The sequence below is a fragment of the Phyllostomus hastatus genome, unplaced genomic scaffold (genome assembly GCF_019186645.2).
Source record: "Phyllostomus hastatus isolate PE091 unplaced genomic scaffold, TTU_PhHast_1.1 phas_scaffold_585, whole genome shotgun sequence".
In the NCBI taxonomy this organism is placed as follows: Eukaryota; Metazoa; Chordata; class Mammalia; order Chiroptera; family Phyllostomidae; genus Phyllostomus; species Phyllostomus hastatus.
The window spans coordinates 14403203-14420149 of record NW_025334037.1 but is presented as its reverse complement, the minus strand read 5'-3'; the positions used below and the strand labels follow the sequence as shown (position 1 = coordinate 14420149).

Sequence of the window (16947 nt, the reverse complement as noted above, 5' to 3'; positions counted from 1 at the left end):
TTTCTTCTACTACAAGGAATTTCTTTGGCCTCTAAACTCAAGTTTGACTCACTTAACACTCCCTTAATGAAGTCTTCTCAGATAAACTCTACCAACTGTGGTAGTTTCTCAGAAAAAGCAAAAGAGTTCCTCAGTTGCTCTGGTGATATTTGACAATTAAAAATATTATACTCTTGAAAGCACTGGGAGCGCTTTGGTAGGATGACTGGGTAGCAGAGATCACTGCCCTTACTGGTGGGATGTCCATAGTGGGCTCACAGAGGAGGACAGCTTGTCTGATTCACACCATTTTCTACAAGTCATTTGGAGGATTCTCCGATTAGGGTACAAAGAGAGAAATAGGAAGAAATCTTATACTAACTAGAGCTACTGTGTATTGGATAAACCCTCCTGGAATAAACATTGTTGTGTTTTCCCTTTAACTCATAAACTCTCTGAACTGTACGTGTTCCCATTTTGGTGACGAGGAGGCTGTGTTTTTCCTCAGAGAGGTTAAGTAACTTTCCCAAGGTCACAGAGATTGTTAGTAATGGACTTGGTTTCAGTTCCAGGTCTGACTGTGCTCCTGTAGCTGTGGAGAGGATGAGGAAAGGCTTATTAGACAGTTCATTAATTCAACAGACTTTTGTTAGGTGCGACACTGTGCCCAGTGTTGAATTAAATGGGATTCTTGCCTTCAAGAGAGATGAACAGTGTACTGGAGTTACGGGAGTTCAAAGGAGAAAGGAAACGACTTCTATCAAGAAAGATTAAGGAAGACCTCATCAAAGAGTTGGCATTTTTGGAGAGCCTTGAGGGATGGTGGGAGTTATTCATGAGGAGATAAGGAAAAAGAGCATGAGCATAGATATGGAGACAGACTGGGATAGGTAATAGGAATGATGTGGTGTTTGGTTTGGTTGGAGTGCTGAATTCCTGAAAGGAAGTTATGGCAAAGAAACTAGGAAGGAGTTTGGGCTTTTCTTGAAAGACTGATGAGGAGTTTCAGCTTTTGAGCTGAAGATTTTTGAGCTAGGAAATGACTCGATCACATATGACCTTCAATCAGTATCATCTCACAGCAGAGTAGGATGTTTGGAACGACAGAGTGCAAGGAGACAGAGGAGGATGCAAACAGCTGTGGTGCAAGTGAGAGTGATGAGAATCTGAACTGGGGCAGACGTGAGGCAGTGAGAGAGAGAGGGGAACCTGTGCAAAAGAGGTTGTGGAAATTGCATCAAGAGGACATCTCAGCTGGGATGACAGGGTTCTAATTGATAACACTGAATTTTAAGATCATCCAGACTTATTTAAGGAGTCCAGTGGTGCTTTGAAAAAGTTAAAGACAATGCAGAAAGAAATTGTTTCAGAAGAGAAGGTATTACATGTACTTTTGAATGTACATATTGGCTTTAGGTAAGATAGGTAGGGGCATCTGGAAATAGAGGTGTGAAGTTGAGAATAGAGATTCATTGATAGGAATTACAGAATAGAGTATCGTGGGTATAGATTTTGGAGCCTTTTATTTTTGAGGTAATTACTGGAAACATTAGATTAGAAGAGCTTGCCAAGGGAGAGAGGGTGAACGAAAAGGGAAGGAGGCCAAAGACAACTCCTTGGGAAACACTTGAATCAGGGTGTGGGAAGAAGACCAAGTGCCAGAAAAGCAGGAGAATTAGGGCAGAACTGTGCCCCAGGAGCTGTGGGAGGAGAGGTTTTTCCACAAGAAGTAAAGAATCAGTGTTGACATGCTGGAGAAAGGGGCTCGTGGCCAGATACTGAGAAAAGACCTGGCATTTTTAAAGAATCATTACAGGAGGCTTGTGAGAGTGACTTTGAGGTAAAGAGCTCATCAAGAAGCAGGCATTTCGGGACTGCTAGTAGGTGGTTTCTGGTTTGGGGGAGAAGATAAAGCTTGGAATATGCACTGCATTTGACAGAAGTCCACAGAGTTTTTAAGAGACCGAAACCCAACTGAGATGAAATACAGGATTCCTTCTGTCACGGAGAACTAGAAAGTCCAGAGGTGGGGTGGGCTTCAGATGGTACTGGATCTCAGGGTTTCAGAGTTTTGAGAGTTTTCTCATGCTCTCCATTTCTTAGCTTCAGTTGTCTCTACTTTTGTATTTTGGCTTCATTCTTTCCTGTTGCAAATAGCCTGTCTCCATATAGTGGGAAATACAGTCTTTGGTAGCCCCATGCACATCTTTGCATCTTGAAATCCAAAATGAGTACCTAATATCTTCCTCCCTGCTTTCAACAGAAAAACACTAGGAGGACTGGGGTTGGCCAGACTTGCCTCATGAGCCTGTCCTTGAACCAGTTACTCTGCTGTGTTCAGGATGGTATGGCCCAACTTGAGTCATGAGCTCATCTCCACTAGAGTTACTTGGATGGAGAAGTTCCCCCCAAAGGAAGCAGAAGGTGGCGGGGTGGGGGGAGAGAAGAAATGGCTGGGAGAAAGAAATAATAGTTATGGCAGTCCATTATAATCTAGTGGCTAGACACACTGTGGGAAATATTTGTTTAACTGGGTCCATTAAAAATGAATAAAGGATGGCTAAAAAATAGAAAGGTCCCCATTAAAGCGTGTGTAGTTTAAATTTAGAGTAGGACCAACAGGCTCCATGACTTTGTCCTATAGTGTGATTAGTAGCCTAGAAGTAGAGGTGATGAAAGGTGTGATATACTCAGACTTGGGGCTGGGAAAGCCAGGATTTCATAGGGGACTAGGAGAAATCAAGCCGGAGAATCGAGCAATTCATTGTTAAAGTATTTGACATGGGATTCAGAAAGTGTAGAGCGGCAAACGAAACCGCAGTGTGCTGGCTCATTTATTTATTTATTTTAATGAAAGGCGATGATTTGTTCTTTGACTAAAAGTAGTACTGACTACAAGTAAATGAAAACATATTTGACTTTCTACTAGCATGTTTGAATTTTCCAGCAAGGAAACAGGCTAAGTCATTTCTTTCATGTATTGTTCACTCTGAGCCAAGCCATGTTTATTTGACACAATATTTTATGCTTCAGTAGAACCTTTAACTCAGAATTTGTTCATCATTTTCCCCTGTTCACTACTTATGAGTTCATTTTATATATATAACATTCTTTGCCATGTATGTATATCAATATTATGTTGGTGATGATAAAAATATTTATGTCACAGACATACTTGACTGATTAAGAAAATGATAATAAAATTAGTAGATATTCAATTTAAAAAATCTGGAGTCAGATAAGGAGAAGAAAGGAAAAGTAGCCACCCATTATCTCACTAGTGAGAGATACCTATGGTTAATATTTTGTTTTATATCCTTTCAGACTTTGCTGAGTATACATGTGCAATTCCTTTTTTAAAATGGGATTCCAGTATATAGATTATTTATGCAATATCTATTGTTTCATTTATTATAATATTTCCATATTAATGGATCTAGTTTCTGCCATCATTTAATGAATGTATAGTATTTCATCATTTGGATGCTTCACATTTTATGTAACCAATCTCATACTGAGCAAGTGTTTGTTTACTCTGTGTCCTTATAAACAACAGTTTTAGAAACATATTTATTCTACCTGTCTTCATGTATTTAATGCACTATATTTGTGCTACTTTTACTAGAATCTAATGGGCAATTTTCCTAAAGCCTTGTATCTGGATTAGACTTGAACGTATGTAACAAAACATTCAAAATAACAGTGGCTTAACCACGTGAGGTTACACAGACACACACACAAGCACACAGAGCTACTCTGGTGCATCACAAAGAAAGCAGGGAAGTGGGACCTGATGCTTTGGTGTATAGCTGCCGTGTCAAGATGAAAAAATCAACAGCCTGTCTGCCAGAGCTGCAGCCATCATGACCCGGTTCTCAGTGGCAGAAAGAATGATGGAGTAAAGACAGGGGGATATTACAAGCCCTCTTGAACACATTCGATACTCTGCTTCCATCTCATTGGCTAGAATGTAGTCACACGGCACAGTTAACAGGGTGACACTGGGAAATACAACTTTTGAGCTGGGCATATTGTTGTCTGGACCAAAATCAGGGCTCTATTACTAGATTAAGAAGGGAAGAATGGGTGTTGGTTAGGCAAGTAGTTAAGATACTTTTGCCTGCAAGTAAACAAAACTCAGTTCAAAGTAGCTTAAACAGTGCGGGAATGTATTATTTAGTATAACAAGAAAAAACCACAGCAAGGTGGTAAAACCCTTCCAGGATTGGTTAATGGAGTTGTTAGGTCTGAAGAGCCCAGGTTTTGTTGATCTTCCTAGTGGGCTTTCCCAGTGAGGCCAGCACCATGGCTGCGGTCTCCCCACGTAACGATATTCAGACGTAATGGCGTCCAGAAAGAGAAGAGGGTCATCCTTCCAGTGTACGTCTGTTTAGGAAGAAAGCTGCTTTTCCCAGAAACCCCCAGCAGACTTCCTGTGACCAGACTGGGGGTCATAGCTTCATCCCTAAACTGGTCACTGGGATGGAAGCAGCATGATTGGCTGAGAGCAGCTGGAAACTAATCATGACGCTGAGTCTTACGAAGGAGGAGATATTTGAAAAAATCCTGGCTCTACTGGGAAGATGTGAATGGATATTTGGTAGACAACCAACAGTGCCTGCCACAGTTCCCCTCTGTACTATTCTCCCTACCCATTCTCCACAGTCCGTTGGAGCCCTTCCTGCCATAGGAGGCCTTCCCTGGTTTGCCTCCCCTGCTCCCGCTCACACTTTCTCTGCTCCTCACCTCTTAGTGTGCAGGATTAAGAGTTCGTTATGTTGTCCTCTAGGTGTGTCAGCATTGTACTTGTTTCTTCAGCTCCACTGACTTTCTCTAAGGCCAGAGCTTGTTACAATTTTCTGTATGAACGTTGATGAGAATAACCGCCTTTTTGAATTTGAAATCAAGGGTGGGGTTAAGACAAAGGATTTCTTATTTTGAATTTATTAATGTAGAAACCTTATCAGACTATATAAAAACTAAATTCCGTTGATGTTTTGTGGTCAACGAATCATCCTCATTTATTTAAGAACTAAACCAAGAAATGTCTTAGGAAAACTCAGTACCTACTTTGCCATACCGGTGGTGCTTCGCTGGAGCCAAAGGTCAAATGTGTTGTTTGAAGCTGGTTGTAAAAATTTTTAAAGCCGTAACATACTTCCTCATATGGGTGGATATTGCATGTGTTCAGTGCAAGAAGATAAATGAGTAGGTTGTCTGGATAACTGTGCTCAGGAAATGTAACTGTTGCCAAGGTTTTTTATTGATTTACCTGTGGAATAAGTCCTCTGTGAGTTACTGGAAGAGGAAGTGGAAGATGCAAAGGCCAATTGGTGCAGGTGGAACTTCAGTTTCTTTGAACCTGAATAAAGCTCGTTTAGTGTGTAGCAGAGTCCTAGGTGGCCTGCAGACTGAGTACCAGCAGGGACAGGCTTACTTTTTGATAAGCATTACTGCTTTAGTTTTTGTGCATTGAAACAGAACATGTAACATGGTGTGTGTGTGTGTGTGTGTGTGTGTGTGTGTGTGTGTGAGATAATTGTCCTCTGTGAAGAAAGACTACTTTTAAAAACTTGAGAATTTCCATAATAGGGGTTCTTAGTATATGCATGTTCATAAAACATACTCAGTTCGCACACATGCTTACATAAAAGCTACGCAAAGATGTAAAACTCCCCCTGGTATGTGAAGAAATAGGGTAAGTAAAACGGTGTGGGTTGACTAAGAACTAAGAACTCTCTGGTATACTGTATCAGATGAGGCTTATTTAATGCCGGAACATCCCAAGGGAACTATAAAGGACAGTATTTAATTGTTAGCCCTCTGTGCTCACTAAGAAAATAAATGCATCATTTGGTTCTCTTAAGTCATTTATAGAAAATCACAAGACATCATTGTTCTATTTCTGGACTTCACATTATTTTATTTACCCTGTTTTTATTTGTAAGCCTTACAGTTTTTAGCTGTGCTGTAGACCTGAGACAAGGCATGGAGGAAACCCAGACTCACTTTCCTCTTCTGTTTAAACAAACAAACAAACAGACGAAACAGGCAGGGACATGGTGATAATGAGCCAGGCTGGCCCACTCTCCCGGGCTGTTTTAAGGACCAGTGTGGTAGGATTATGAAAATAAAAAGCGCTGCATAAATGTTAGTTTTTTGTTAATATGTGCCAATACCAAACATCCCTAAATGGGAGCCAAGTACTCCTCTCAAGGTCTTTATTTGTTATGGGGGCAGCAGAGTTCTGAGCACGTAGTAGGGCCTTAACGTGTAAATAAGTGTTTGATTAAGGACTTATGTTAGAAGTATGCATTATCATGGTTTTTGCTTTTACTTTAAAACGTTGTTCAAATTTTGGATCCTGCTGGTTTCAAATCAAACTGAATAAGAGGGTGTCACCCACACTGTCCAGTGGCCCTGTCTGCCCAGTTTCAGTCCAACCTGGAAATGCCTTCTCTGAAGGCAGTGTCCTGAGCTGGTGCTTCTGTCTATTGCACTTCCCATGCGGCAGCAGGCTGTGCCGATCCACCTACTTGAGCAAGTTGAACGGCATTGCAGGAGAGGCAGCTTGGGTGTGTTTGGGTACAATCTGTGACAGTTTGTATATGTGGCTTCACTTCAAGATCTGCTGGGTGAGGAAAGGTAGATGCAGGAAGAAACGTGAGGGAGGAGAGAAGGCATTGCTGAGGGCTAGGTCAGTGTGGCTCCGTGGGAAGGGTGGTGTTCAGAGTGCTCTTTGGTCAGGACTTGGTGGTAGCACAGTGCTGGGCCATCCGGGGACCACCGCTGCAAAATGAAGGCAGTCACATGAATGGATGGGAGGCTTGGCCGCTCTTTCCTGATTTTGTCGCCTACTCCCCAGCCTCAGAATGTAACAGAGAAATCGCCAGAGAAAGCTCTCTCTGGTTTGTATGCCAAGCATGCTTGGGCCTTACTGCTTCAGTTGCCTTGCCTCTCTCCGCCTGCTCCACGCCAGGCTCCTCCCAACAGCTGCTGGAAGCTACTGAACCCTCATCCACCCTCCCCCCAGCTCATACATATGTCTAGCCAGTGCATATTGTCGTCCTTACTCTACTGTTCCTGGCTAGAATTCCAGCCAAATGGCTACAATGAAATTTCTATAACAGACAGGAAGAAACCTAAATCCAGGCATTTCTCAGAGAAATAAACACCAGTTGGCTTACTCTGTATTACACACTTGCCCCTCTTGTTTCTTTCAGTGGCCTCCCAAGTGAAGAAATCCCAGTCTAACTGAGCACACAGACTACCTTCTGAAAGTGGCCTATTCGCTCATGCACACCACTGGTCAGTGTCTGTTGAACCAGCACTCTTCCTGTTCCCCGCTCTGGGAGGGATGCCAGGGAGAAAATATCATGTAGCATATGCATTAAGGATAGAGGATATAATTGAAAACTCTAGCTTCCCCTGAAAGGAGCCCCTAATGTGAATCCATGGACCTTATGAATAATAAATACACACAAAACTGATTCATAAAGACATTGCACACTGAGCCACTTGTGTCCTGTTTCCTGGAGGGGTTCCAAATCCAATGGGAGAGCGGAAGTGTAGTGGATTGTTCCACCCTCTCTCGGTCTCTCCCCTCCCTGTGTCTTTGCTCTCTCTGCTTCGGGGACTGTTGCAGCAGGCAGAATAAACAGGGGTTGCCCTGAGGTAGCCTGGGCCCCCTTTTGAAGTCCTGCTAGACCTATGTTAAATCTATGTGATCATGTGCACGACCCAGTGTGTGGAGATAATACTGTTGACCAGTGGACTGGTGTTCCCATGTTTAAAGTCCACCCCTGCCCCCCTTAAGAAAATATCCTCCTAGAATATGTTAAGAAAGAAAATTGTTGCCCTAGCACTTTAAAATCTAGCCAAATAGTTCTCCTGTTTAGGAGAGCAAGAGGGAGTAGGAGTGAAACAAGAGGATAAAACATGCAGAAAAGTGAAGATAATCAGTATGCTTTCCCCACCTTTTAAGTAGCAGTGTTACATTTTTGAATTTAGAGCCTTCTGTTGGGGCTTAGTTGGAGCATCAAAGAAAATACCAACTGCCTGCCACGTGTCAGATTCCATGCAAGAGGGTACAAAATAAAGATAGCCTAGTCCCTGCTCCTAAGGGATGTGAAATGCAATTGCAGGAGATATGACAAGTTCATAGTAACTACAGGAAAAGTAAATGCGCCCAGTGAAAGAACTTGGTCTATACAGATACCTGGGGAGTCAGAGGAAGGTGCTATCAAAATGCTTTCACATTGCCGGGAGTATCCAACTTGGACAGTGATGATGAATAAGATTTTGATGGGCAGAGGCCGGTATGGGCATGTTTCAGGCAAAGGAAGGGTCATGAGGAAAGAGTGGGAGGTGGGAAAGCACAGAGAGTGCACTAAGTTGCAGGCACAGGGAACCCTGGGAAAGAAAGCGAATCATACTGCAGGTCTGGCTAAGTCAGCAGAGAAAATGCTCAGAGTTGTGCTTTTTCATTTTAATCACATTTAACTTTAATTTACAGTATCATAATAAGTGATCTGAAGCAGGAGTCTTGTGGAAATTCATGGCAATAATACAGGAGGGAAGAAAGTGATGGCTTGGACTTAGGTGACAGGAGGAAGAGTAAAGGAGCGGAGGGACTGACACCTCTGCAGCCAGGCCCTCTATGGTTTCTGGAGACTGAGAAGGGTCAGGGTGCACAGGGGAGAGAAGTAAGTGATGCTCGGGACCATCTGCCCTTAGCACACAGAAAGCACACTGCCTTCAGCCCTCTGTTCTCACCCTAACAATTTTTTTTTCTTTAGGGCTTTATGGCCATTGGAAGAATAAGTTAAAAGTGTAAATATCACCATTTACCAAAGTAAAAATGTTTTTCTGTTGCCTGCCAGTAGTTCCATGCAGTGAGAAGCTAAGAACTCTGCTGGGTTTACCAGAGACCACACAAGGCTCAGAATGAGAAGTAGCTGCTCTATGCTAGGAGAGGGCCATTGGTGACAAATTCTTCCTTAAGATCGGCCACCTGTTTGTCCTCAGGAGTTGCTGAAAAGGCACAACAGAGAATGTTCTACACTCTAATGGAGTTCCAGTGAGTTTAGGGCACACCCTGCCCCTTTGGGCACCCAAGGATGCTGTCTTCCCCGCTTCTCACTCATCATCTTTGGCTATGGGATGGACGACACTGTGAGTCTGTTGGAAAGGCCTCTATAAAATTGCAGTTCTGAGCTCCTGGTGCCATAGCTTGTGAGCTCTGGTCTGCTGGGTGAGAACTGTTGCAACTCAAACAAGGCTCCTGCCCAAGTCCATTGTGTTCCATCCTTCTGGGAACTGTTTCCCAATCTTGGTGACACACCAGAGGCATCACCGCGCAGATAAGCATTGGAGCCAGCCAGGAATGTTGGCTCCTCCATTTACCGGCTGTGTAACTTATGCCAAGCCAGCAAACTTCTTAGGGACTCAGAGAAGCATGGCTATGGTCATGAGATGATTAAAATGAAAAAGAATTGCCTGTAAACTACTCTCACAGTGCCCATAAGTGCTGTGGGCTCATTACAGAGTAGATGTTTCCTTCCAGAGATTTTGGGACTTTGTCCCTAACACTGTGATTGACTCACTTTGCTCTTTCTGGATCTGAGATTTTGAAAATGAAGCATCACTAGGGTCTGCTCTGAGAAATACTGGCCCATAAAATAGGCAAAGGGGCTTTGGAGGGGGCAGCTGCTGAAGCTGCAGAGCCCTCACCAAGCCGCTGTGTTTATTGTTCATTGGCAGCAGCTCGGTGAAACGTGGGTAGATGCATTCCAGAGGGCTGCACACGATCTGTTTACTCCTGGGAGAAGCGAAGTAATCAAAGGCAGTGTGAGGCAGAGTGCCCCCATCTCAGCATTATCGCCATCCACCACATCCCAGCAGTGTTGATTTCTCCAGATAGTGAGTTTGCATTTCAGGATAAGCCACACACAGAGAGCTCATTTGGTCATTTCCATTAATGATAAATGGTGAGGAAAGAGAGGGTGCTTTTTGAAGTCAGCTTACTTTAGTTTTCCCATGGCTCGTAAAGGGGCAAAGATGTGGGGAGAGGAAGCAAATATTTTGGCTCCTGTGGTTAAACACTCTTTGCTGTTGACAAATGAAGGTAATCAGGTTCTCTGCATTTTGCCACTTCCTCTGTTATATAAGACACCCTTTTCATGCGCTCCAGTACAACAGACTGAACTCAAGGCAAGTCCATAGATACAGGGACTTTAAAAGCTAATACTAGAAACAGAAGAATAAGAATCCTGTAACAGCCTCAGTCTATTTCTAGTGTTTGCTTTTTGGCAGACTTGACAATTGAAGGCCGATTGTTCTGGTAACTTGGAGGAGCTGTCATCGTCATGTGACTACTTGCAGCCTTGGGGGAAAGAAGGCTACTGCCCCTTATAGTCCTTATAGTCCAACATGATCTTTTATTTTTTTATGTTGATTCTTTAAAAAAAATTATTAATTATGCTATTACAGTTGTCCCAATTTTTTACCCTTTGCCCCCCTCCACCCAGCACCCTCCACTCTCTCAGGCAATCCCCACACCATTGTCCATGGCCATGGGTCATGCATATAGGTTCATTGGTTACTCCACTTCCTATACTGTATTTTACATCCCTGTAGCTATTTTGTAACTGCCTATTTGTACTTCTTAATGCCCTCACCTCTTCATCCAGTCCCCTGTACCCCTTCTAAACTGACAATCATCAGAATGCTCTCCATATCCTTGATTCTCTCTTTGTTCTTTTTGTCTGCTTAGTTTGATTTTTAGATTCAGTTGTTGATAGGTATGTATTTATTGCCACTTTATTATTCATAGTTTTGATCTTTTTCTTAAATCCCTTTAACATTTCATATAATAATGGTTTGGTGGTATTGAACTCCTTTAGGTTTTTCTTGTCTGGGAAGCTCTTTATCTGCCCTTCAATTCTAAATTATATCTTTGCTGGGTAGAGCAATCTTGGCTGTAGGCCCCTGCTTTTCATACCTTTGAGTATTTCTTGTCTATTTCTTATAGCCTACAAAGTTTCTTTTGGGAAATCAGCTGACAGTCTTATGGGAACTCACCTGTTGGTATCTAACTGCTTTTCTCTTGCTACTTTTAAGATTCTCTTTTTAAAGATAAAAAGAGAATCTTAACTCTGGCATTTTAATTATGATGTGTCTTGGAGCAGGCCTCTTTGCATCATCCATCCTGTTTGGGACTCTCTCTGCTCCATGGACTTCATGTCTATTTCCTTAGGGAGGCTGCCAAAATGAGGAGTCAAAGAAACATGGCCCAAATGAAAAAAAAACAAATCAAAACTCCAGAAAAAGAACTAAACAAATGGAGATAAGCAATCTGGCAGATGCAGAGTTCAAAACACTGGTTATAAGGATGTTCAAAGAACTTAGTGAGGACCTGAACAGCATTAAAAGATCATTCAGAAATGAAAGATACACTAATGGAAATAAAGAACAATTTACAGGGAAACAACAGTAGAGTGGATGAAGCCGAGAATCAAATCAATAATTTGGGATATAAGGAACCAAAAAACAACCCATCAGAACAAGAAGAAGAAAAAAGAATCTAAAAAAAATGAGGACAGTGTAAGCAGCCTATGGGACAACTTCAAGTGTTCCAACATTCACATCATAGGGCTGCCAGAAGGAGAAGAGAAGGGGTAAGAAATTGGAAATCTACTTGAAAAAATAATGAAAGAAAACTTCCAATTTTGTCTTTTAAAGGTGTGGTCTTTTAGACACTGCATTACAGCTGTGAGCAGTATCAGTTGAATTTAATGAGTGGTGGATGGGTGATGGAGGAAAACTTGAGAGGGCTTACACTAAGCCCACACTGAGATGTAGGGTATGGGATGCTATGGTATTGGAATGGCAAGCATTGTACAGGAAGAAATTCTGAGAAAGCAGTTTAAAAAATTTCAGTATTGACTTGAGGGAAAGAGAAGGAGCGAGAGGGGCAGGCATCGATTTGTTGTTCCACTTACTGATGCATTCTTTGGTTGATTCTTGTATGTTCCATGGCCAGGGATCAAACCCACAACTTTGGCATATGGGGGTGATGCTGTAACCAGCTGAGCTAGTTGACTAGGGTAGAAAGCAGTTTTTGAATGAGGAGTTGGCAAGTTGGTGAGTGGTAACAGAAGGATGAGATGCATGCCCTTTACTTGAAAGTGTTTGTACTTGGCCTACAAGCCCACTCTGCAAGGAACAAACAGTAGAAGGTAGCCTGTGACCAAGTTTAGTTGAGTTTTAAGAATTCATACATTAGGCATGTTCCTAAGAACAGAAGTTTTCATGGGAAGTAACACTGAAGTTGGGTATTTAAGGGGTGAAGATGAGGTTGAGAGGTGAGGCATTTAAAGACATAGTAGTGAAACTGACTAGTCTAGAATCAAGAGGATTTGCTGAGGACAAGTGTTTTAAAGTGGAAGCACTGAAGAGGTCTTCAAACCATCTACAGTCTCTCCTTTTACATAGGATGAGCCTGGATTGTGGGGACCCTCAAATGGCAGACAATATAGAGTTTAGGTGCTGGGGTGCCTTATAAGAACCAAAGTGCATGGTGAGAAGGCTATTTAGGAAGGATTTAGTTTAGGGGCATGTGTTAAATCCTATCTTTTTTAAAATTAAACTTAGTGGGGTAACATTGGTTAATAAGATTTTATAGGTTTCAAGTGTACATTTCTGTGATGCATGATCTGTATATTGCATCGTGTGCACACCATGCAAAGTCAAACCATCTTCTGTCACTGTACCTTTGGTACGCTTACACCCCCTTACATCTGGTAACCACCATACTGTTGTTTGTGTCCATAAGTTTCAGTTTTATATCCCACATAGGAGGGAAATCATATGGTTCTTAGCTTTTTCTGACTTGTTTCACTTAGTGTAATCTTCTCAAGGTCCATCCGTGTGTCGCAAATGGCAGTATTTCATCTTTTCTTATGGCTGAGTGGTATTCCGTTGTGTATATGCACCACATCTTCTTTATCCAGTCATCTCTCGAGGGACATTTCAGTTGTATCCATGTTTTGGCCACCGAGTGTTAAATCCTGTCTTATAACTGTGGTGTTGCCTGAAAATCCAGCATTGTTATCCTTGCTGTTGAATAAACGGCATCCTTGCCTTTGGTTTCTCAGTCCCCTGATTGTTTTACTGTTCACCCTTCTACCTGCACCCCCACCCAACACACACACACACACACACACACACACACACACACACACATATCCTCAGTACACATTTCTGTGTTAATACTAGGTGACGACCAAGTGTTATCCTTTCCACAGCTGGTTGCACTTTAACTGGCACAAAAATTTCAAGAAAACAATCAATCCATCTAAAAATAGAGTTTTCAAGACTCGGTGACTTCAGATTTTAGGAGCCTCCTAAAACCAAAGTGTATAGGAGGAACAGGTTGGAAGCAGGGGAAGCAGGGGGACATCTGATGTCTAAAAGGATGTTGTGTGCCTGGCACCTAGTAGGCACTTACTCGTGTATTTGTTAATAAGTGAAACATCTCAGTGAATGAATTAATAGAGGAATAAGGCTCAGAGGTGCAGGGTGCTTACAGAGGAAGGAGAAAGATCAATGGAAACAGACCCTTTAATATGACTTGGTGATTATGGGATCCCTAGACATGAAGGGGAGAGAGCTTTTTTTGTTTTGTTTTTATTTTATTTTTTATTTTTTATTTTTTTAAGATTTTAAAAAAAGATTTTATTTATTTATTTTTAGAGAGGGAAGGGAGGTAGAAAGAGAGAGAAAGAGAAACATCAATGTGTGGTTGCTGGGGGCCATGGCCTGCAACCCAGGCATGTGTCCTGACTGGGAATTGAACCTATGATGCTTTGGTTCGCAGCCTGCGCTCAAACCACTGAGCTACGCCAGCCAGGGCTTGTTTTTAATTAGAGATATAAAATCTTGTTGCTTGGAAGAATACCCAGGAAACTGGGAGAGTCCTGTGTTTAATTCTGTGGACAACACAGCTATCTTTTTTTTTTTTTTTAATTGTTGCAGTACAATTTTCTATCTTTTACTCCTACTTGAAAACTTCCCTTAGTTCATCTCTTTATAAATTACTTATATGAGTTGCTGTCCCATTTCCTGCTTCTTCTCCTTCAAGTTCTCTCTTTTCTTCCCACTTCTCTGTGCCTGGGAAAATGGGAAAGTGGAGCTCAGTATGAGTGGCATGCTCAGATTTTTTACAAAATGACCCGATAATTCTGTTCTCTTGTATTCCACTCTTAACTTCCACTTAACATTTGTCACTTCAAACTTCTTTAGGACAACACTTATTTATTTTTAAGAACATGGATAGGCTGTTTTGTTTTGGAAAGTTATACTCGTGACAACTTTGACTTTTTGCCTCTTTGCACAGAATGGGCTGCTCTGGGTTATGGGGAGTTAACAGGCTGACTTGCCTCCTGAAGGCATTCCTCCTTGACAGACAGGTTTGCTCCGATCTGAATAAACACTCCTGCCTACCAGCCAGTAGTCTGTATGTAGGAGGCACTTGGAAAATACTGCAAGCTGCAGAGAGTGACCGTGAATAGCAAACTTAATTTGGTTTAATGTGTTCTGGCTTGCTTGACCTCACCAGAATAAAAATGTGCCTGCTTAAATTATTGTATTGGGAGTTTTAAAATTCTACAGACATTTATCTCTTTGGAAGAATCTAGGGATAGCCAAGGGTTAATCCCATGTATAATGTCAGAGAGACTTGAGAAATGTTTAACATAGAGCTTGAATCACAGATCAGGTTATTTTGAGTTCTAAATTTTAAGAGTCTGAATTACAATTTTTTTCCCTCTTGTTACTTTTTTTTCCCTAGGCGATTGGCTGGCAACGACCTTTCTTTTATCCACCCCAAGGCCTTGTCCGGGTTGAAAGAACTCAAAGTTCTGTAAGTAATGCAATTTTAGAGTTTCACAGCTCGCTGTGTAGTTTCTGTCTGCATAGTCAACATGCTTGGAGCTAGGTTAAGCACAGATTCTTTTAGCTCAGGCTTAAAAGATTTAAGGAGTGGCCAGTGAGTTGTATGGGAGGCTAGAGGTTGATTTAGGCAAATTTAGGTCTAGATAACAATAGCTGAAATCTAAATAATAGGTATTCTGACCTCTGGTGCATTATAGTTGAATGTTAGACTTTCTGTGTGGCTAATGCACTGAGTCAAAATCATATTTTAGCTTTACTCTTTGGGTCTTGTTTCTACATATTTTATAGCTACAAGGACGTTGAATTAGCTGACCCTAAAGGGAAAAAGCCTTCTGGAGTTGCAAATGTTAAAGTCATTTTAGAGCTGAAGGCATTGAGAGGCTCCTGACTTCCGTAGCTTGTGAGGGGTTAGGACATAAATTCCTGGCGGTGGTCAGGAGTGGGGAGAGTGGCAGATTGGGCAACAGGTGACCTGACTGCCAGCCCCACTTCTGCCACTACCTTGCTGGGTGACCGTCTGCAGGTCACTAAACCTCTCTGGTTCAGTGAGCTAGGTGGGCCTTTCCCCACCCCATTCTGTGGTTATGACTCACGTCCACAGTTATTTTATTAATGTGACTAGAGATGGCTTTAGGCAAAAACTACAGGACCTTCAATTTTGGCTTTGACCTATGCCTTCAGGCTCCAGGCCCCAACTCGTAGGTGACTAGAGCCCTGTTTCTGCCCTGGAGCTGCATTCACTGAGGACGTGACCGCTGCCCCGTAGCACTCAGGGTCTCCCACCTGCTTGGCACAATTGGCTTTACCTGAAGTCCATGTTTCTGGGCTCTGCTTTATTTCAATGTGAAAAGGCCTTAGGGATTCCAGTGGGCTGGCTACTATTCCTCCCGGTTAACTTGTTGTACCTCCCAGTTAACATTAACTAGGGTGATGAAGGTTAATTAGGGTGCCTTAATTCCTGAGAGTGAACAGCCCCTGGAAATGTAGATCACCCAGCAAGCAGGTCTGTGTTCGGAGATGACTTGGGTTTCATTCTGGCTTTATGACAAATGTTTCTTGCTCTTTTACAATTGTCTTGTTTGGGACGCTTTCCACCTTGACCTCTCCCCTCTCCTGCCAATGGGGAAAAATTTTTTTTGGAAAGATATGACTGGATTCTTCTAAGAAAAAATGGTAACAATTGCTTATTCACTAACCAAAAATTTCCTTCCAGAACCCTCCAAAACAACCAGTTGAAAACAGTACCCAGTGAAGCCATTCGAGGGCTGAGTGCTTTGCAGTCTTTGTAAGTAACTTTTTGGTTTTCTGCATTCTTGAATCATTAGACCATCTGTCTGCTCCACGTGTAAAGAGCTGGAATTCCAGGGAAAAGGGGAGGTTTATCTTCACATCTGGGATAAAAATGGGGATGGCCAGTTGCTGTTATGGAAATATCCTTTGGCGAAGGAGAAAGAGGTGGTTTGATTTTCCTATTCAGTTCTCAGGAGCGGGAGACGCTACAGGTATGCAGTGCTGGGTGTACTTCCCAAGCCTGTGCATGGCAGGTGGTCATCGCCTCTTTGGAACCAGAGTTATGTGTGTGCAGAAGTTCCAATGTCTTGTGCCATGACAGCCAGGAAACAGCTACAGAGAGGTGTCAGCTTCAGGTGGCAGTGATGGTCAGAGCACATGGGTTGGAGTTCCTTATCTGTGGACACTGAACATGCATTGGTAGCGTAAACTTAACTCAATGGCCTGTGCTGCCTTCTCCCCAGGTCTTTCTTTTGGAGGAAAGATTGGTTTTAGGTGGAGTGTTCAAGATTTTAGCTCTTGGTTTTTACCGCATTCAGCCACTAATTTCCACAGCTTTTTCCTACAGCACTTCACTTGGTTCCTTTTTGGATTCTTTCCAGGTATATGTGCGTGTGCACGTACATGAGCCTGGGGGATTGTGGTTGCTATGGTTTGGGTGTGCACATCCCCTTTCTGCTTCTAGAGGGCGGGCAGGCAAGCAGTGTGGTGTTGTAGGGGCCC

General features: G+C 42.5%; 1 protein-coding gene across 1 annotated transcript in view; it reads left to right on the top strand.

The window, feature by feature from the left end:
• The window catches only part of LGR4 (leucine rich repeat containing G protein-coupled receptor 4), a 95786-nt gene that overhangs the window by 55224 nt on the left and 23615 nt on the right, over positions 1-16947 (top strand). The window contains exons 3-4 of the mRNA XM_045825338.1: positions 14831-14902; positions 16148-16219. Of these exons, the coding sequence (XP_045681294.1) occupies positions 14831-14902; positions 16148-16219 (144 nt within the window). The remainder of the gene's footprint in view (positions 1-14830; positions 14903-16147; positions 16220-16947) is intronic.